Below are 21,900 nucleotides of genomic sequence, written 5' to 3' on the forward strand. Positions count from 1 at the left end.
GAAAGTGTGTGTCAAAGAGTCTGCAAACTGTCTTCAGCCACAACAAAGTGTTTTGATTACACACTGAGATATAAAGATGTCCCTGGGGGTCTCAGAATGCTTACAAATGAAGAGGAACAAAAAAGGTGACTTCACCTGGGTAAAATCTGCAGTTATAAGCTAGGCCTACATCTACAGTAGCGGTATTTATATGATTATTAAAGTTTAAAAAGACTGAAAAACAAACGTCACCAATGCACCTAATAGGCCTACTGAAAATCAATAAATATTCCGATGTCAACAGAAGTAAGAATACATACAATCTTCACTGTCAATGACTATTCTGTTTTTACGATAGCCTGTATAATTATGACTAGGAGGTGACAAGGTGAAAACCATCAGTCATGTTTGTCACTTCATCAATAAAGGCGGGAATGTAGCTCACGCGCGCCACTGCCAATACCCTGTCGATATTGATGAGCTCCAGGTGGTCAAGCATCTCGTGACAACCGAATGAGTGGCGCGCAGTTACATCCAACAGATGACACGTATGGTGTCGCATTTCAGGAGTTTTCGATACCCCAACATTTGCTTGTAGAGTGTAACTAAAATACACTGTTTATTATTCTAGAGTCTGATTTTGTAGGATACGTTTTTCTATCAATGTGTCATTCCAGAAACATAGAAAGTCACCTCAACTGCGACGGAAAATAGTAGACGTGTCCTGTCCCTAAAGTTAGATATGGAAGATGGCTTCGGTGAGTACCAGGTTAGCACAATGCAAAACAAATAGACTTTCGTTGCCCAAAAACTAATGAAGAGCTATTGATAGGCCTATTTGTTTTCATTGAACGCCGTAGTCATTATTGAAGTGCATTTTATTGAAAAGATTCGCAGGTTTGTCATAAATTACCTAAATGCGCTTATTTGACAAATGGCTATCTTCATTGTCTTTAGGACAAACGATATAATGAAACTGAACTGCACAAGCAGGGGAAGGTTAATAAATGAGGGAAAATGAATAGTGGTTTTATTAATAACGGTTGAATTTAGAATAGTCCCATCAGATCTAATTCCAGCAGTAAAAAGAACAGAGCCTTTGCGAGTGAACCTTGTGTTTATGGTATAATGAACTGGCTCCAGTGTTTGGTTAGTATAACTTATCCATCAACGCTACAATTATCGAAGTGAGAAAATAATATTTTCAAATCAAATTAATGTCAACGTTTAATTTCACCTTTTAACATTGTATAATAGGCCTACGTCACCTATCTTCATAATGAAGCGCTTTCTTGCAGACCAAAAGTAGCCAATAGTATTTCAACTAAGTAGAACAGGGGACAGAAAGTGAATGTTTCAGCACTACTGGTATCAGTGTGTAGGTGGAGGTGTTGTAGAGAGGAGAGCACATCTGGCTGAGAAAGAGGCGAGGGAGTGTTCAGTGGGTGGGGGGGTGCGGGGCCGTGAGTGTTGCCTATGGCAGCTCCCCTTCCCGTACCAGTCTCTACAAGGGGGCTGTCTGTCCCCCTACTGATTTATACCACTCTAATGTCAAGGGAAACACACACACCCACTAACGTCAAGGGGAAGCAATGTGGAAACTGTGGCATAAACACCAAATACCTTAAGAGCTCAGAGATTATGATTCAGCGTCTGGAAAGGATCGCACTCTGCTGTACAGAGCACAGACACACACTCACATGTGCACACAAAGGTGCAATCTCGACCACTGAGAGGGCTTCTGTTATCTCGCCAGTGACCTGCAGCTTGCATTTTTTTAGGCCAATTTCTCTTTTTTTTTTCTTCCCTCCCTGCTCTCTGTGTTGGCTTTAGGTAATTGTCCCTGGGTCCAGAACTCCCTCTTATCACTTCTTCTTCTGCTCTGGAGTTAACCTGATTTCAGAGAGAGATTTAGTCAAAATGACTCGTTTTATCTAGCCAAGTCCACGTTTAACCCCGCCCACGTTTTTGGGGGGCCATCTGAGGTTTGACAGTCACACACTGAATACAAACACACACGTTTGTGCAAGGCACACGTTGAATACAAACGTATTTCATTTTTGAAGATCGTAAGTAATATTATATAAAGTGGTACCAGCACGTGTTGTAACACTTTTTGCTTCTTGCTATATTTGAGACAAGCTACTGATATTGTTGCAGTGAACAACAGACTTGTTATGTATGTCATGTACTGTTAATATTGTGTTGATAAATGTTAACTTCGTAATGCTATTATTTCATTGAGCAAATATATAGTTACTACCTATCCTGATTTATTTTATTTACTTTCCTCATGAGAATGGAGACAGACTATAACATATAGACATACTGACAAGCTGAATGTGCTTTGTACATTAAGTTATACCAGCTCCAGTAAAGAGATCAGAGACTCTACTGACTTCTACGTCATCTTTACTAAACAACATAACATAACACATAACACAGTCCCTCTGGGGACTGTTTAAGGGCCTCTGGGTGCTCTTCAAATCAAATGTTATTAGTCACATGCGGCAAATACACCGGTTAGTTGAGGTAGTATATACATGTAGGTAGAGTTATTAAAGTGACTGCATAGATGACAACAGAGCATGGCAGTGGAGAGGGGAGGGGGGACAATGCAAATAGTTTGGGTAGCCATTTGACTAGATGTTCAGGAGTCTTATGGCTTGGGGGTAGAAGCTGTTTAGAAACCTCTTGGACCTAGACTTGGCGCTCCGGTACCGCTTGCCGTGCGGTAGCAGAGAGAACAGTCTATGGCTAGGGTGGCTGCAGTATTTGACAATTTTTAGGGCCTTCCTCTGACACCGCCTGGTAGAGAGGTCCTGGATGGCAGGAAGCTTGGCCCCAGTGATGTACTGGGCCGTTCGCACTACCCTCTGTAGTGCCTTGCGATCAGAGGCCGAGCAGTTGCTATACCAGGCAGTGATGCAACCAGTCAGGATGCTCTCAATGGTGCAGCTGTAGAACCTTTTGAGGATCTGAGGACCCATGCCAAATCTTTTCAGTGTCCTGAGGGGGAATAGGTCTTGTCGTGCCTGCTTCACGACTGTCTTGGTGTGCTTGGACCAGGTTAGTTTGTTGGTGATGTGGACACCAAGGAACTTGAAGCTCTCAACCTGCTCCACCGCAGCCCCGTCGATGATAATGGGGGCGTGCTTGGTCCTCTTTTTCCTGTAGTCCACAATCATGTCCTTTGTCTTGATCACGTTGAGGGAGAAGTTGTTATCCTGGCACCACATGGCCAGGTCTCTGACCTCCTCCCTTTAGGCTGTCTCTTAGTTGTCGGTGATCAGGCCTACCACTGTTGAATCATCGGCAAATGTAATGATGGTGTTGGAGTCGTGCCTGGCTGTGCAGTCATGAGTGAACAGGGAGTACAGGAGGGGGTTTAGCACGCACCCGTGAGGGGCCCCTGTGTTGAGGATCAGCGTGGAGGATGTGTTGTTACCTACCCTTACCACCTGGGGGTGGCCCGTCAGGAAGTCCAGGATCCAGTTGCAGTGGGAGGTGTTTAGTCCCAGGGTCCTTAGCTTATTGATGAGCTTTGAGGGCACTATGGTGTTGAACGCTGAGCTGTAGTCAATGAATAGAATTCTCACATAGGTGTTCCTTTTGTCCTGGTGGGAAAGGGCAGTGTGGAATGCAATAGAGATTGCATCATCTGTGGATCTGTTTGGGCGGTATGCAAATTGGAGTGGGTCTAGGGTTTCTGGGATGATGGTGTTGATGTGCGCCATGACCAACCTTTCATAGCACTTCATGACTACAGACGTGAGTGCTACGGGTCGGTAGTCCTTTAGGCAGGTTACCTTACTGTTCTTGGGCACAAGCACTATGGTGGTCTGATTTAAAACATATTGGTATTACAGACTCGTACAGGGAGAGGTTGAAAATGTCAGTGAAGACACTTGCTAGTTGGTCAGCACATGCTCGCAGTACACATCCTGGTAATCCGTCTGGCCCCGCGGGCTTGTGAATGTTGACCTGTCTAAAGGTCTTACTCACATCGGCGGCAGAGAGCGTGATCGCACAGTCTTCCGGTACAGCTGGTGCTCTCATGCATGTTTCAGTGTTGTTTGCCTCGAAGCAAGCATAGAAGTAGTTTAGCTTGTCTGGTAGGCTCGTGTCACTGGGCAGCTCTCAGCGGTGCTTCCCTTTGTAGTCTGTAATGGTTTGCAAGCCCTGCCACATCCAACGAGCGTCAGAGCCAGTGTAGTACGACTCGATCTTAGTCTTGTATTGACGCTTTGCCTGTTTGATGGTTCGTCGGAGGGCATGGCAGGATTTCTTATAAGCTTCCGGGTTAGTGTCCCGCTCTTTGAAAGCGGCAGCTATAGCCTCTAGCTCAGTGCGGAAGCTGCCTGTAATGTAGGTTAGGTTCGATTAAGATTCGCTTTCGTTGACGATACCTTCGACGTGACCCTCTACTTTGGAGACCTTGAAGGAGACGGGAAGGGTTCGGGTTAAACGCATTTGACTCCGCCAACATTGAGCCCGACCCCGAACTGCACGCTGCAGTCAGGGACTTCTCGAGCAAACTGAGAATGAGGGTGTTTATTTACAGTGGTGAAACTGTACACTATGTACAAACTTAAATAAACAAACTTAACAATTACTGGACAGGAACATAAACTGGGAAATAAATGAAAAGCCAGCATGGCAACCTTACCCCTGTCCTGTCTGCCCACAATGAAATGGTAGGGTTTAAGTATATTTCCAATCAGACCTCAGCTTGGACTGTACCATTTTAGAAAAATCACAAATGGTAACAATTTTCTTACATAAAAGCGTGAACAGCACAATAAACATATTTAGGCAATGAATCAAACATTCCTTAATACAAGCACACTTCAATAAATTGTGTAGGTCCCGGTATAAACCTGTTTAGGTTCCAGCTCAAAGACTGACGCAGGCTGCTAATACATATTCAGGAATTCGGGGTGGGAATGTAGGGCACTGACTGACAGCGGTCAGTGTAACTAGCTATCATGCTAACCTTAGCCAGCTAATGAAAGTTATGTGAGCACCATTTCAGTTAAGACAGGCATACTGTAAGTCAGGTGAAAATAGTTTCAGAAAAAGACTACCAGCCTACCTGTCGAGATGCGTTTCAGCTAAACTGTGCCTATATGAGCTGTTGACATGTTGAGGGTTGCCGTTTGTCTGACTCTTGCCGTTTGATAATTCCAGTAAAACCGTGTCAGATTCCAGATGTCATTAATATTTAGACATGCACACAGACATGATCCAATAGCTATATTCTTTGTTCTCTCTGTTATCATTTCAGAAAGCTCGCTAGCTATATTTCAATGCATTATTTAAATTGTGGCTGTGAATCCGCCATAGAAATATAATGAATATAAGTTCCAGTAATATGAATAGCCAAACTATTGAACGGTTTGGATTGTGTATTGATGAAGCAATGGCCGAGTTCGTTTCGCATGGCCCGGTGCCCTGGGTGGGTGGAGATTTCTCTTTAGGATCAATGGAATGGTTGAAAATGAGCAAACCCTGCACGCTGGAGCACCGGGCCATGCAAAACGAATTTGCCTGAAATGTTAGTGGTCAAAACCATTCATCTTGGGGAGACTGGGGGGAGTAGGGTTCTAAAATGCAATCATATCACGTAATTTAACATTTATAAAATTGTCATATATATATATATTTTTATGCAGACTAGCTCAGTAATAAGGGAAATTTGACAAATTATCCAATGGATTATGATAATTTGCTGGTAAAAAGGGGAGGTTCCAAAAGATTCGTTTTCACCCCTCTATTTTAATTTGCTCCATGGAAAGGTGGCCAAGTGTAGGGTCATCACTATTTAACACACCCACAAAATCATAGACACTGTCTACACTACATTTTCTCTTCTTAAAATAGGATTTTAAACCTAACTCTAAGCTCACCTATGAGGAGTACAGTTAGGCTATGTTTGCAAACAATTCTTTTAACTTCTAGAAATTTCATTACCGAAACCTGTGCACTTGAATGACAACATTGATCAGAAAACGCATGATAAGAAACAGTAAATGCGGCACCACAAACAAATGAATTGCCAGCGAACTCTCAACCATTTTTTCTCTCGACAGGTTACATCCGAAGGATGAGGTATCATACACATATTATATGTAATAAAGGAATGTGCATTTCATAAACCCATAAACCATTTCCATGTCTGGTTGTTTTAATATGTAAAGTCAGAAATACATTGTCACGGACTGACACCAGCGCCGTGACAGTAACTAAGTTGAATCAACAAAGATCAACGCTTTTACTCAACTTAGAAATTCACAACCAAAAACTCAAATAAACTGAAACTAAACTGTATCTGCTGTATTGACAAAATATGACAGATGTCAGATGACCTAATTATTTTGGAAGGTTCATTATAATAATACCCAGCAAGCTTTGTAACCGTTCATTTGTACATTTACATTTTGGTCATTTAGCAGACGCTTTTATCCAGAGCGACTTCAGTTAGTGCATTCAACAAAGGTAGATAAACAACCACATGTAAAATGTTTCTGTAACCGCTACTGAGAATGTTGTAGTTAAAGTGGTTTGTTGGTTGGTTAACATTACTGAGTGCACTGCCAGTTTTGAAACTGGTAACAACGTCCACACATGAGCAAGAGACAGATGGGAGCATAATGTTCCCTACTGTAATCTCTATTATATCATTGTTAGGGTTATTTAGTCAATGTGAATATTGTGAACTTCATAGTAGGTTAGATTAATTGAAAATATAAAGTCATTTAAAAATTAAGGCTTGTTATCCTCTATGGGCTAGGTGGCACGTCACCGTCCCACTCTATTCAACAGCCAGTGGAAGAGCGTGGCGACTATTTTACACCATTTTAAAGACAAGACTCTCGTTAATCTAACCACATTGTCTGATTTCAAAAAGGCTTTACAGCAAAAGCAAAACATTAGATTATGTTAGGAGAGTACCCTCCCACAAATAATCACACAGCCATTTTCCAAGCAAGCATATATGTCACATAAACCCCAAACACAGCTAAATGAAGCACTAACCTTTGATCTTCATCAGATGACACTCCTAGGACATTATGTTATACAATACATGCATGTTTTTTTCAATGAAGTTCATATTTATATCCAAAAATCAGCATTTTACATTGGCATGTGATGTTCAGAACATGCATTCCCACCCAAAACTTCCGGTGAATTTACTAAATTACTCACCATAAACGTTGACAAAATACATAACAATTATTTTAAGAATTATAGATACAGAACTCCTTTATGCAATCGCTATGTCCGATTTTAAAATAGCTTTTAGGCGAAAGCACATTTTGCAATATTCTGAGTACATAGCTCAGCCATCACGGCTAGCTATTTTGACACCCGCCAACTTCGGGGCTCACTAAACTCAGAATTACTATTAGAAAAATTGTATTACATTTGCTGATCTTCGTCAGAATGCACTCTCAGGACTTCTACTTCCACAAGAAATGTTGTTTTTGTTCCAAATAATCCATAGTTATGTCCAAATACCTCCGTTTTGTTCGTGCGTTCAGGTCACTATCCAAAGGGTAACGCGCGAGCGCATTTGGAGGCAAAAAAATTTGAAATGTTCCTTTACCGTACTTAGAAGCATGTCAAACGCTGTATAAAATACATTTTTAAGGTATTTTTCTCGTAAAATCCTCATTCAAAGAGGAAAAGAAAAAACAGCATGGTCGCGGGACCGCGAGCTACCATACTCTGCCCAGAGACAGGAGACGCCTCAATCCGCTTTCTGAAGGCTTTAGAGAGCCAATGGAAGCCTTAGAAAGTGCAACGTAACCCCAGAGATACTGTAGTTTCGAAAGGGACTAGAAAGAACTACAAATTGTCAGACAGGCCGCTTCCTGCTTGGAATATTCTCAGGTTTTTGCCTGCCATATGAGTTCTGTTATACTCACAGACACCATTCAAACAGTTTTAGAAACTTCAGAGTATTTTCTATCCAAATCTACTAATAATATGCATATTCTCATTTCTGGGAAAGAGTAGTAACCAGTTTAAATCGGGTATGTTTTTTATCCGGCCGTGAAAATACTGCCCCCTAGCCCAGACAGGTTATCTCCACTAAAATGTAAATTGATTAAACTATAATTAGGTTATACTGTCAAACTAAAGTTGACTTGACTTTCTTATATTAGTCAAAGTACATTTGGTGTTAGTTAGGATAACTCTACATTTTAAATTTGACATTGATTCAACCTGGAATAATACGTTATTCAATTGTAAATGAGAACTTGTTCTCAACTTGCCTACCTGGTTAAATAAAGGTGAAATAAATAAATAAATAAAATTCTGACAAATGGTGAAGTTGACTTAACTATCTTCTATCAGTCAAAGCAAATTTGGTGTAAGTTAGGATAGCTTGAAATTGAAAGTTGGTAGAGCTTGAAAAAGACAATGCAACTACATGACTGGAAATAATACGTTGAAACAATTTTTTTACAGTGTATTTGTTACGCTCGTCTGAAGAAGGAGACCAAGGTGCAGCGTGGTAGGCGAACATTTTTCCTTTAAAAATGAACACCGTCAAAACGACAAAATACAAAAACGAACGTAAAGTTCTGCAGGCTACACAGATACCTAAAGAAAACAAGATCCCACAAAAACCCAGTGGTAAAAGGCTGCCTAAATATGATCCCCAATCATAGACAACGAAAGACAGCTGCCTCTGATTGGGAACCATATCTTGCCAACATAGAAATACAATAATCTAGAATGCCCACCCAAATCACACCCTGACCTAACCCAATAGAGAAATAAAAAGGCTCTCTACGGTCCGGGCGTGACAGTATTAGTATTTTTCTCCAATGGTTTGGTGAATAGCCTTGCCCTCCTGTCTTAGGCAGTGAGTATGTGTAAGCATCCGGTTCACAAAAACTCTACCACGACTTTATTTATTTTGCTGTAAGCAAGTGTGACCGACTGGGTTTGAACCTTGGTAACACGACTACATTAGCCCACTGAGCTAAGCATTAGCCTGGGGAGCTAAAGGTCTTCAGGTCTCGGTCTAAGTTCCTCATCACGAAAGCGAGGTTCACATCGGAACCTCCCGTCCAGTTTCAAATGTCTGCATACTTGAGTATTCTGTTTTGAAAGAAACTAAAGGAGGGGTAGTGGTGGTGACTGTATGTGTAACAGTTTTTACTTTTGCTTTTGTGTGTGTGTGTTTGGGGCCCTCTGTGCTCGCCGCACGCCCCTTGCCAGCTAGGCTTCTCTCCCAGCCTCTGAAACATTAATGCAGAAAGCCGATTACCAATGCCATCACAGAGCCTGGCGCTCCATGCCTATTGATTTTCCTTCCACTCTACCCCCCTTCAAACAGCCAGAAGGAGAGCAGAACCCTCAACCCTCTCCTCAGGGCCAGAGATCCCAGGCCTCCTAGGTCTCTCTCCTAGCCTATCTGCTCTTTACCTCACTACCTACCTACCCATACAGCACCACTGATTTCTACTGAGACCTTAGAGAACCTACACTGACTATAACCCAAGGGCTGCAGAAAGAGAGGAGGTGGTATTGGGGGTGGAGAGGGATGGAGAGAGTGGAAGAGAGTTAGAGTGAGACAGAGAAAAGGAGAAAGAGCTGGATCAGGCTGATCAGTATTCAGGGTTGAAGGAGTTGGGGGGATGAGGGGTGTGTGGAGGTAAGGGGGGGGGGGGTGTAGCACCCCAGAGAGGCCTTGCTAATCAAAGATGAAAGGCGTTTGGGGGTCTGGTCAGACAGCACTCCACTGCTCCCCTCTGGGGGGGACACACATACCAGACATTCCATTGAGATTTCCAATTAGTATATTATTGTTATTGAACACTTGGAGACTACATGGAGGATAGTGTGCCACACTGAATATCGATGACTCTGGCACTGGTGATTTTGTAGGCACATTCTATGGCAGCACTTCTACGCAGTGGCAGTTCTGTGTCAACTAAGAGTACATGTTCACAGCCAGAGTTAGATAATGGCTACAGTGTGAAGAGCTCATCGTTTGGGACTCGAATGTGAAACTCCCTTGTGTCATTGTCTCTCATGAATATACAGCTTGTTGGCGTGGGCGTGTGTAAGTGGATATTATGCTATTGGAACATGATACAGATATAGAGAGCCTCTACATGGATGGTCCAAGTACCCAGCAGTGCAGCAGCAATGACTGTTTTCCATATTGTCACAGCAGAGCACGTTGTGACAGACAGGGGTAGTCTAAGTGGATGTACTTTAGGGCTGGGCGATATATCCAATTCATTTGATTACTTTGAATGTATGTTTTAGCTCTCCTTCGCTCCTTTTGTTCTCTGTGCACCTTCCCATTTACACACACCAAGCCCCTCCCCCTGCCACTCACAACAACAAAGATGAGAGATCACTTCTTCTTCTCTGACAAGCGGTTTCAACTCACTGTTTGAGGTTTGGTCCAACAGAATGGGTCGTATTGACACTGAAACACATTGAGACATTATTTTACTGTAATGGAGGAGATGTTAACCTTTCTAACCATACCCTGTTTGTCTCAACTACTCAGATTGAGAGCAGAACAGACACTACTAAAACGAGAGTATCAATAAACATTGTTTCTGGAAAATGAATGCTCAATTTGTTGCGAGCAGCATTGCGGTACCACGTACCGCTAGCAGCATACTAGCTGTCTAGTTTGTGTTTTATAAATGTGCAATAAGCATAAAACACAATTATATTAGGAATTACAAACTCGTTCTCATTCTGAGAAATAAGGTAGCAGTGTTGTAGACCACACATTGAGTGTCTTGGTCTTGTCTCGGTGTCAGATACATTTTTACTCGGTCTTGACTTGGTCTTAGATAATAATAAATCATAATTTCTTCCTGAGACCAGCTGTGATTATCAGCTCCCATTCAGTCAGTGCATAAAACCGCTTTGCCAGACCAAATATCCACACTTCTTTTATGACACATTAATATCTTATGGCCTATCAAATCCTAGGGTTCCTACTTTACTCGTAACATTACTGTCCTTTACTTTCGTTGAAGAATATCCTCAAACTCTGTTACACTTGTCAGAACTTACTTAATTGGCTGGTAGGGAAGAGTGGGGGGAAATTATTTGAAGTTGCACACTCACTATTAGTAAGGGGAGAGCGCAGGAAGTTCTAACATATTCAGTCTTAAACTATTATAGACCGATTTGGGTTAGTGATCATTTGTACAGTGGCTCTCTAAATAGCCCTCAGCAGGCATTCTTTCACCGTTCAGAATGTCTAAAGCAGCCTTTCTTAAAGTATGGGTTGCAGTTAGCCTAGCGGTTAAGAGCATTGGGCCAGTAACCGAAAGGGCGTTGGTTTGAATCCCCTAGATGAAAAGTCAGTTGATATTCCCTTCAGCAAGGCACCTAACCCTAATTGCTCCTGTAAGTTGGTCTGAAAAAGAGTGTTGGCTAAATGTAAAACATTTAAAAATGTAAACATAACCCAAAGTGGTTTGTGGACAAGTAAAACATTTTTTTGGGGGGTACTCAGTCGGGTCTCAACTTACTGTTGAGAGTTATAATATATAATATATACCATTTAGCAGATGCTTTTATCGAAAGCGACTTAGTTATGCAAGTATACATTTTATGTATGGGTGGTTGCAGGAATCAAACTCACTACCCTGGTATTACGCCATGCTCTACCAACTGAGCTTCAAAGGACCACAAATTTAATGTAGAATAAAAAAATGGGTACAATTTGGAAATTTGGTTGTCCATCAGCAGTTTTTCTCTTATGTCCATCACTGACAGTCACACAATTAGCCATGTCAGCTAAACATTTTTAGATTGGTAAGTTAGTCCAGCCAGCTATCTAAACTTGTAGTAATCATGACCAAATGCCGACCATGCAAGCAGAGCACGTGCCCAGGGGCCCTGACCTGCAGGGACCCCACATTGATTTTGTTAGTCACTCTCACTCCGATATATTGTCATGGCAAAATGTGTAGAATTGTAGGAAATTTGCTTTAAAACTGCAATTTTCTGATCTCTGCCCCATGGCAAAATGTGTAGAATTGCAGGAAATTAACTTTAAAACGTACATTGTTCTCTCTGCTGTGAATACGGAAGCCACTAAATAGTTTTGCCCACAAGGTGGGGGAGCCCCCCAACCAAATCTTGCTTACGACCTCCAAGAGGTGGCATGTTTTCATGAGCTTGGGTCCCAGGAAAACACTGAATTTCTCATTTGGGTCCTAGACTGAAAATGTTTATCAACCTCTGGTCTAAAGAATCCATATATTCTTCTGAAATACTGTATGAACACAGAAATACTAGACATTTTGAACTCTTATCATGGTGGCAATTTGACACAATCAGGGCCTAAAATTAACACCGCCACCTGCAAATTCGGATAGATTTTGGTTTTGACTGGTAAGACTGTCTAATTCACCAGCTACATTGGCGGGTGGTCACACTCGTAGACTCTACAGTGCGAGCATTTAATAAAAATAGTAAAAAGTCAAGTATGGGTATATGTGCAAGTTGTGATTTATAGCTAAATAAATGCTGCAGTAGCTGTTTTCAGAGTATTTCAGCATTTTTGTTTCATATCTGGTAATACACAAAGAAATACGAATCCTAACGTTATGGCTATCCCACCTTGCCCAGCACACTGCCTGTCTGGGGGGCTGTGTGCACTGGGTGAAGTCCTGAAATATTTATTTTTAGAAGCAGGCATAAAAGTTGGTCTATTTCACTCGAAAGTCTAGTGAGACTTTGTCCTCGTGTTTCTTGGCTATTTACATTGTTTTGTTCACAAACAAGCTAGGTTGCTTTTCAATGTTTGAGTTTGCTTCCATTTCTAGCAAAAAGACATCGTTGGCCTTTACTAGTGAGATTCTCACAGGCTCACATTATGACTCGAATGGCCCCGTTACCAAGGTAACCTTAAAGGGGCAGCTGAACATCTTTGTCAGATATTTTGGTTAAAAGACTCACAGAATATTAGATTAAATTGCGCATTATAAACTGGGTGGTTCGAGTCCTGAATGCTGATTGGCTGACAGCCGTGGTATATCAGACCGTATACAACGGGTATGACAAAACATGTATTTTTTTTGCTTAAATATACCATGTTACTTCTTATGAGTAATCCATTTCTTGTTTTAGAAACATTACTAAGCATGTTCATCCTTTTTGGTGGATTTTTAGTGTAATTATGGCAAAAAAAATATTATGGCTGTTTGATTTTTAAAAAAACCTACATGCCACAGTGGCTGGTATACAAAAACATATAGTTTTAGGCCATGAACACAATTTCAATCATGTTCTTGAATCGGACTCACATTTTTCTGGTCTCGTTCTTGACTCGGTCTCAGAACCCTCGCCCCCCTCCCTGTCTTAGTCTTGACTCGGTCTCCCTCCTCCAGTCTTGGTCTTGAATCGGTCTTGCTTTAGGTGGTGTTGAACACAACACTGTAAGTAGGCCACTTGATTTCAACACCTGAAAAGTTGACAGGCTAGCATGCTGTTTCAAACAGTTGGAGACAGACAGAAGGGTGTGTTCATAACAATTCAACTGTTCTACCTTGTTAGCTGGCAAATACTGTAGATCCAAGTTGGCTGAACTTCAATTTTAAAGATTAGCTGGTTACTCACTAGCACGTGGGCTTGTGCTTGAGAGATTGTTTATGTGTGTTAATTTGCCTGCTACCAGAAGTCATTATTACAAGCATTTTGCTACACCCGCAATAACATTTGCTAAATAAATGTATGTGACAAATACATTTGATTTGATTAGTTGATGTGCATTATGCATGGTTCTGGTTAAATGTTTAACAAAAATACATTTTCATAGACAGACTTGAAAGCCAGATCAGTGATTGTTGCAAAAAAACAAGCTTATTTAGAGAACATATAATTTTTTATATACAATATATCGTTAATCGCCCATAAGTTCGAAAACAAAATCATGATATGATTTTTAGGCCATATCGCCCAGCCCTAACCTACTGTGTGTGTCCGTGTGTCTGTTTACAATTGTTTACATGTACGTGTGTGTGCATGTGTCTGATTGTGAGTGTGTGATCGTGTTTGTCCATGTGCGCGTGTGGACACAGTGCTTAAACCATGTGCTAAAAGACATTGCTCAAGGCATAATCACCTCTTAATAGCTTGTTGACATTCATCATTGTCTGTGATGCAAGCATCTAATTATGCCAATTATCTCTATCACCACGGTGACAAAGTCTAGACATTGAGGTGTAGGTAAGGGTATTGTCTGTGTTAGAGGGTGTTTTACCCTGCTATACACTGTTTAGGTAAGTTAACTACCATATGTGTTGCAATAGAAGTAGGGAGAGCGTGTATGTAGTTTGGGGGCCTATATATCAGGGTGTATGTAGTTTGGGGGCCTATATACCCAAACGTTTTCACTCAGCCCCCACCGAGGGTGCGCACCATATCTATTTCTATAGATAAGGGGCCAAGGGGTGCAAAGAAAGTTTTGCTGTTTTTAAAGCATATTTTCTTGCAATTATATACATTTTGCCATGTCTAATGTGTATTCATATGATATTTGAGTGACTCGAACATTACTACAAAATCTAAGGGCTAAAAAAACCTAGATAAAAAACTATGCTTGTTGATCTGAGCATTTCTGACAAGTTATAAATATCTCTAAGGTATATAATGACTGACATGACAAGAGAAACTGATGATGCACTACCCAGTTTTGAATCTGCACCTTGTGCATTCTACTATTACAACTTTCAAGAGCAAGTTGAAAGCTGGACGGAGTTGGGGGGAGGGGCCTGTCGAGGTCGCCCCTCTGTTTGGGAACCACTGGCCTATATCGCTGTACCTACTACACTGGCTGGCCTGATCAATGACACGTTAAGCTGGTCCCCTTTCATGTGAGCGCTTCCAGAGGGGGGTTGTGTGTGTGTGTGTGTGTGTGTGTGTGTGTGGGCCCGTGTGTGTGTGTGGGCCCGTGTGTGTGTGTGTGTGGGCCCGTGTGTGTGTGTGGGCCCGTGTGTGTGTGTGTGTGTGTGTGGGCCCGTGTGTGTGTGTGTGGGCCCGTGTGTGTGTGTGTGGGTCCGTGTGTGTGCATGGGGTGACCGAGGGTTGGAGGGGTATTGATGATGGGTGGGGAGAAGGGGTGGTGGACCTGGGATGGGGGTCTGGAACCAGTCTGGATCCCATCACTAGGACAGTGGGGTGGGGGTGATGGCACGCTTGATGGATTCCTTTTAACCACTCTCCAGTCGTTCTCAAACCAGTGTTTCCCACAGCTAGATATGCTCTGAAGCTGGACACCAGGAGCCCGGAATCAGAACCTGCATTTTATTAGGCAAAATCTAAAAGTAAAATCTACTAGCTGTACATTGTAGGCGCTGCAGGGTGGCTGCCCTCTGCTCCAGCCTCTCCAACTTTGTGTGAGTGTGTGTATCGGAGGGGTTGGATACAGCAGAAGACACATTTATGTCTCGTATGGATTAATTCAGTATTCTTCTTCATAGTGGAGCAACAGAGACCTATGTTCCTTGAACCATAGGGAGAAGGACAAGACAGATCTGACACAAATAAATACTCTGCACTTGGCAGTTAGTAGTGGGTTCTCTCTCTGTTTTAGTTTCTCTCTCTTTCTCGTTCCCTCTGGAAAAAAAGGAATATCACGGAAGAAAACGGAAGACTAGAATGGCATCTGGTGTGCTCTCTGTGAGTCAGCAGAGCCTTGTGTATGCGTCCATGTGTTTGTGTGTGCGTGTTTGTGCATGTGTGCTTGTGCGTGTGTGGGATCCTGAGAACTTGGCAGTGTGTTAGTGGTGTGTTCCAGGAGTGAGGGGGTCGGTCTGAGCCTATCCAGCCCTTTCTCTGGATCCCTTTCAGCCCAGACACAATCCTCCATCCAGCCCCTGGCTCTGTGCCTCATAGCTCCACAGCCAAGATGCTGTGGTACCATACACACACTCGTGTCAATGTGTCTGTATACAACCAATTCTTTACTGTTTAAACACTTCTCATTTGTCAGTGTTTAGTGATGGTAATGTATATTTGTCGGAGAATAAAAGCTTGAAATATCCGACTGCTCAAATTTGTTCAGATAGGACATGGCAAATTTTCAAATTGCTTTCGCAGATTTAAATGTTTTTTCACTGTTGCTTTGGTGTCTTTTCCACAGTGATTTGAAACACAGATGAAAACGGTACACTACTGGCCTCCAGATAATAGCCTAATACAGGTAACTGCCAAAATAAAATAAACATCAACATAAAATGTCTTAATGGGGCGTTGTGCCACCATGATCCAGAACAATCAATCAATCACATTTATTTATAGAGCCCTTTTTACAACAGCAGTTGTCACAAAGTGCTTATACAGAAACCCAGCCTAAAACCCCAGAGATGAGATGCAGAGGCAGCTTCAGTGCACCTAGGCATAGATTCTACAAGTGTCTGGAACTCTGTTGGCGGTATGTGACACCATTCTTCCACGAGATATTCCATCATTTGGTGTTTTGTTGATGGTGGTGGAAAACACACTCTCAGGCACCGCTCCAGAATCTCCTATAAGTGTTCAATTGGGTTGAGATCTGGGGACTGAGACGGCCACGGCATATGGTTTACATCGTTTTCATGCTCATCAAACCATTCAGTGACCACTTGTGCTCTGTGGATGGGGGCATTGTCATCCAATGGGGGCATAGACATGGTAGCCAAAATAATGGCCTGCTCAGCATTTTTATTCATGAACCTAAGCATGTGTAACCGATGTGAAATGGCTAGCTAGTTAGCGGTGGTGCGCGCTAGTAGCGTTTCAGTCAGGTGACGTCACTCGCTCTGCGACCTTAAGTAGTTGTTCCCCTTGCGCTGCAAGGGCCGCGGTTTTTGTGGCGCGATGGGTAACAATGCTTCGTGGGTGTCAGTTGTTGATGTGTGCAGAGGGTCCCTGGTTCGAGCCCAGGTTGGGGCGAGGAGAGGGACGGAAGCTATACTGTTACACATGATGGGATGTTAATTTCCTAATTAACGCAGAAAACACACCTGTGTGGAAGCACCTCCTTTCATTATACTTTGTATCCCTGATTTTACTCAAGTGTTTCCATTATTTTGGCAATTACCTGTAGCTATTAGTTGGGCCCATATACATTTTACTTTTAGCCTAATTCCGTTTTTTCCAAAATTCAATTTTCTCAATTTTCAAATCTTTTCCCTCAGATTTTTGCTCTCAAAATCGCACGTTTTTAATTGAATAACAACAACATTGGATGTTTTAAGTCCACAACAATGCTTAAACCGCATCAGGAGACCACTTTTGAGGTCTGGGAAAAATCTAAGATGCCCTTTAATTCAACTGTGCACCGACAAGTGACTAATTTGGTTATTTTTGTAGCACACATGTCATTGCAGAGTTTGCTAAACAAATCGCCATTGGATTGACACAAATAATCATGATATTATGATACCAGATAGACATACTGTAGTTAACATTTAATTGAGAAGGTTTTTGGGAAAGCCTTTCCATCTACCAGAAGAAGGTTATCATTGTTAGCGTCATCACTAATGGCTACAAGTGGTAGACAAACACTCACACACAGACAGGGGCATTCCTGCATTGCCTCTTCAGAAAGTTAAAGGAAAATACGAATCATTGAATTTTGTTCATATTTTATGATAATCTTGGGCATATTAATAAATGTTGTTATTAGTTCAATACATTTAGTTGATTTCCTACTAAGTTCAATACATTTTTGAATATTGTTGAAATGATGTCTTAATGTCTGGATTCCATGATTCTGTCCGCATTCTCCGCATCACAGATTTTATAGGGCCCCAGTATAGTGTCAGACAGTGTATGGGGATATTGATTAAGTCTCAGTGGGATGACCCTGTTAATGTGACAAACAGACGGCCATTTCCTCACTGCACTCCCAAACATCATTTTAGCCACAAGCACACACAACCATCGGCGCCTTCATCAGTGCACTCTTCACTCTTCTGGCCTGGGGACTGATGGATAATGGATCGTATGACAATGTTTGCATCCCAAATGGCACACTATTCCCCATAGGGCTCTGTCAAAAGTAGTGCACTATATAGGGAATAGGGTGCCACCTAAAGACTTTAGGACACGCCCACTGAAATGGACTTCAGCAAAACATCCTAGAACAGGATTGGCAACTCGAGTCCTTGGGGGGAATCGCTTTATTGGAAACACGTTGTTCTGCGGGCAGACCTGCCGGTTCTGACTAGATGGAGTACAGCTGAAGTGACTTTTCGTAACAGATTAGGAGAATTAACGTAACAGATTAGGAGAATTGACGTAGCAGGTTAGGATGATTAACGTAGCAGGTTAGGATGTAGCAGGTTAGGATGATTAATGTAGCAGGTTAGGAGAATTAACGTAACAGATTAGGAGAATTGACGTAGCAGGTTAGGATGATTAACGTAGCAGGTTCGGAGGATTAACGAAGCCTGTTAGGTGGATTAGCGTAGCCGGTTAGGAGGATTAACGTAGCCGGTTAGGAGGATTAACGTAGCAGGTTAGGAGGATTAACGTAGCCGGTTAGGATGATTAGCGTAGCCGGTTAGGAGGATTAGCGTAGCCGGTTAGGAGGATTAGCGTAGCCGGTTAGGAGGATTAGCGTAGCCGGTTAGGAGGATTAACGTAGCAGGTTAGGATGATTAACGTAGCAGGTTAGGAGGGTTAACGTAGCAGGTTAGGATGATTAGCGTAGCAGGTTAGGATGATTAGCGTAGCCGGTTAGGATGATTAGCGTAGCCGGTTAGGAGGTTAGGAGGATTAGCGTAGCCGGTTAGGAGGATTAGCGTAGCCGGTTAGGAGGATTAGCGTAGCAGGTTAGGAGGATTAGCGTAGCAGGTTAGGAGAATTAACGTAGCAGGTTAGGAGAATTAGGTTACATTTAGGAAAAGGGTTAGGGTTAAACTAAAATTCTACAATTGTCTCTGACACAACTCAAATATATCTAGCCACAACCAGGCCTGCCATCAGAACAGCCTTCGTTTCCAATAACGTGATTCTGCATCCAAGGGGGCCTGATTGGTGTCATACATTTTCCCCAGCCCTAACTAATATGTCTGATTAAACGTATTATATTCTAAACTGGAGACTTTGATAAGTTAATTATTGGTGTCAGGTGTGTGTTAGCTAGGCCTGGGACAAAAGTGTATCACCAATCAGGCCCCTGAGGACTGGAGTTGCCCTTCCCTGTCCCAGAACTGAACAGCTACTTGTACCTATAGCTATGCATGTTTTTTTCTTTAATGCTAACTATTCTAACTATTCTAATATGGGAAAAACAAACTATATGCAGAGTAAAAAAGTGTGTAAACAGCATTTACATGTACCCTCCACTACATACAGTGGGGCAAAAAAGTATTTAGTCAGCCACCAATTGTGCAAGTTCTCCCACTTAAAAAGATGAGAAAATCACATTGTAGGATTTTTTATGAATTTATTTGCAAATTATGGTGGAAAATAAGTATTTGGTCACCTACAAACAAGCAAGATTTCTGGCTCTCACAGACCTGTAACTTCTTCTTTAAGAGGCTCCTCTGTCTTCCATTCGTTACCTGTATTAATGGCACCTGTTTGAACTTGTTATCAGTATAAAAGACACCTGTCCACAACCTCAAACAGTCACACTCCAAACTCCACTATGGCCAAGACCAAAGAGCTGTCAAAGGACCCCAGAAACAAAATTGTAGACCTGCACCAGGCTGGGAAGACTGAATCTGCAATAGGTAAGCAGCTTGGTTTGAAGAAATCAACTGTGGGAGCAATTATTAGGAAATGGAAGACATACAAGACCACTGATAATCTCCCTCGATCTGGGGCTCCACGCAAGATCTCACCCCGTGGGGTCAAAATGATCACAAGAACGGTGAGCAAAAATCCCAGAAGCACACGGGGGGACCTAGTGAATGACCTGCAGAGAGCTGGGACCAAAGTAACAAAGCCTACCATCAGTAACACACTACGCCGCCAGGGACTCAAATCCTGCAGTGCCAGACGTGTCCCCCTGCTTAAGCCAGTACATGTCCAGGCCCGTCTGAAGTTTGCTAGAGAGCATTTGGATGATCCAGAAGAGGATTGGGAGAATGTCATATGGTCAGATGAAACCAAAATATAACTTTTTGGTAAAAACTCAACTCGTCGTGTTTGGAGGACAAAGAATGCTGAGTTGCATCCAAAGAACACCAAACCTACTGTGAAGCATGGGGGTGGAAACATCATGCTTTGGGGCTGTTTTTCTGCAAAGGGACCAGGACGACTGATCCGTGTAAAGGAAATAATGAATGGGGCCATGTATTGTGAGATTTTGAGTGAAAACCTCCTTCCATCAGCAAGGGCATTGAAGATTAAACGTGGCTGGGTCTTTCAGCATGACAATGATCCCAAACACACCGCCCGGGCAACGAAGGAGTGGCTTCGTAAGAAGCATTTCAAGGTCCTGGAGTGGCCTAGCCAGTCTCCAGATCTCAACCCATAGAAAATCTTTGGAGGGAGTTGAAAGTCCGTGTTGCCCAGCGACAGCCCCAAAACATCACTGCTCTAGAGGAGATCTGCATGGAGGAATGGGCCAAAATACCAGCAACAGTGTGTGAAAACCTTGTGAAGACTTACAGAAAACGTTTGACCTGTGTCATAGCCAACAAAGGGTATATAACAAAGTATTGAGAAACTTTTGTTATTGACCAAATACTTATTTTCCACCATAATTTGCAAATAAATTCATAAAACATTTTTTTTCTCATTTTGTCTGTCATAGTTGAAGTGTACCTATGATGAAAATTACAGGCCTCTCTCATCTTTTTAAGTGGGAGAACTTGCACAATTGGTGGCTGACTAAATACTTTTTTGCCCACTGTACCTGAATACATCATGTATTGAATCTATACACAAATGGAGAAAGATTTAGATTTTTCACTGTTAGACTACAAAGGGAAGTACAGCCGGGAGCTGCCCAGTGACACGAGCCTACCAGATGAGCTAAATGACTTCTATGCTCGCTTCAAGGCAAGCAACACTGAGGCATGCATGAGAGCATCAGCTGTTCCGGACGACTGTGTGATCATGCTCTCCGACGTGAGTAAGACCTTTAAACAGGTCAACATTCACAAGGCTGCGGGGCCAGATGGATTACCAGGACGTGTGCTCCGGGCATGTGCTGACCAACTGGCAGGTGTCTTCACTGACATTTTCAACATGTCCTTGATTGAGTCTGTAATACCAACATGTTTCAAGCAGACCACCATAGTCCCTGTGCCCAAGAACACGTAGGCAACCTGCCTAAATGACTATAGACCCGTAGCACTCACGTCCGTAGCCATGAAGTGCTTTGAAAGGCTGGTAATGGCTCACATCAACATCATTATCCCAGAAACCCTAGACCCACTCCAATTTGCATACCGCCCAAACAGATCCACAGATGATGCAATCTCAATTGCACTCCACACTGCCCTTTCCCACCTGGACAAAGGGAACACTTATGTGAGAATGCTATTCATTGACTACAGCTCAGCATTCAACACCATAGTACCCTCAAAGCTCATAACTGAGCTAAGGATCGTGGGACTAAACACCTCCCTCTGCAACTGGATCCTCGACTTCCTGACGGCAGGGTAGCCTAGTGGTTAGAGCGTTGGACTAGTAACCGAAAGGTTGCAAGTTTAAATCCCCGAGCTGACAAGGTACAAATCTGTCATTCTGCCCCTGAACAGGCAGTTAACCCACTGTTCCTAGCCTGTCATTGAAAATAAGAATTTGTTCTTAACTGACTTGCCTAGTTAATTAAAGGTAAAATAAAAAAATAAAACCCCCAAGTGGGGAGGGTAGGTAGCAACTAGAGGTCTGCCGGTTATGCTTTTTCAATACCGATTATTGGAGGACCAAAAAACCCCAATACCGATTAATCGGCTGATTTATTATAAT

The 21,900-nt window shown here is 42.5% G+C and overlaps 1 protein-coding gene across 1 annotated transcript in view; it reads left to right on the forward strand.

Annotated features, from left to right (window-relative positions):
• The first annotated feature begins 420 nt into the window (after positions 1 to 420).
• LOC115166892 (zinc finger protein basonuclin-1) overlaps positions 421 to 21,900 on the forward strand; it is a 70,245-nt gene continuing 48,765 nt past the window's right edge. The window contains exon 1 of the mRNA XM_029720797.1: positions 421 to 737. Coding sequence (XP_029576657.1) covers positions 729 to 737 — 9 coding nt within the window. The 5' untranslated portion in view covers positions 421 to 728. The remainder of the gene's footprint in view (positions 738 to 21,900) is intronic.

Source organism: Salmo trutta, chromosome 29, assembly GCF_901001165.1.
Source record: "Salmo trutta chromosome 29, fSalTru1.1, whole genome shotgun sequence".
In the NCBI taxonomy this organism is placed as follows: Eukaryota; Metazoa; Chordata; class Actinopteri; order Salmoniformes; family Salmonidae; genus Salmo; species Salmo trutta.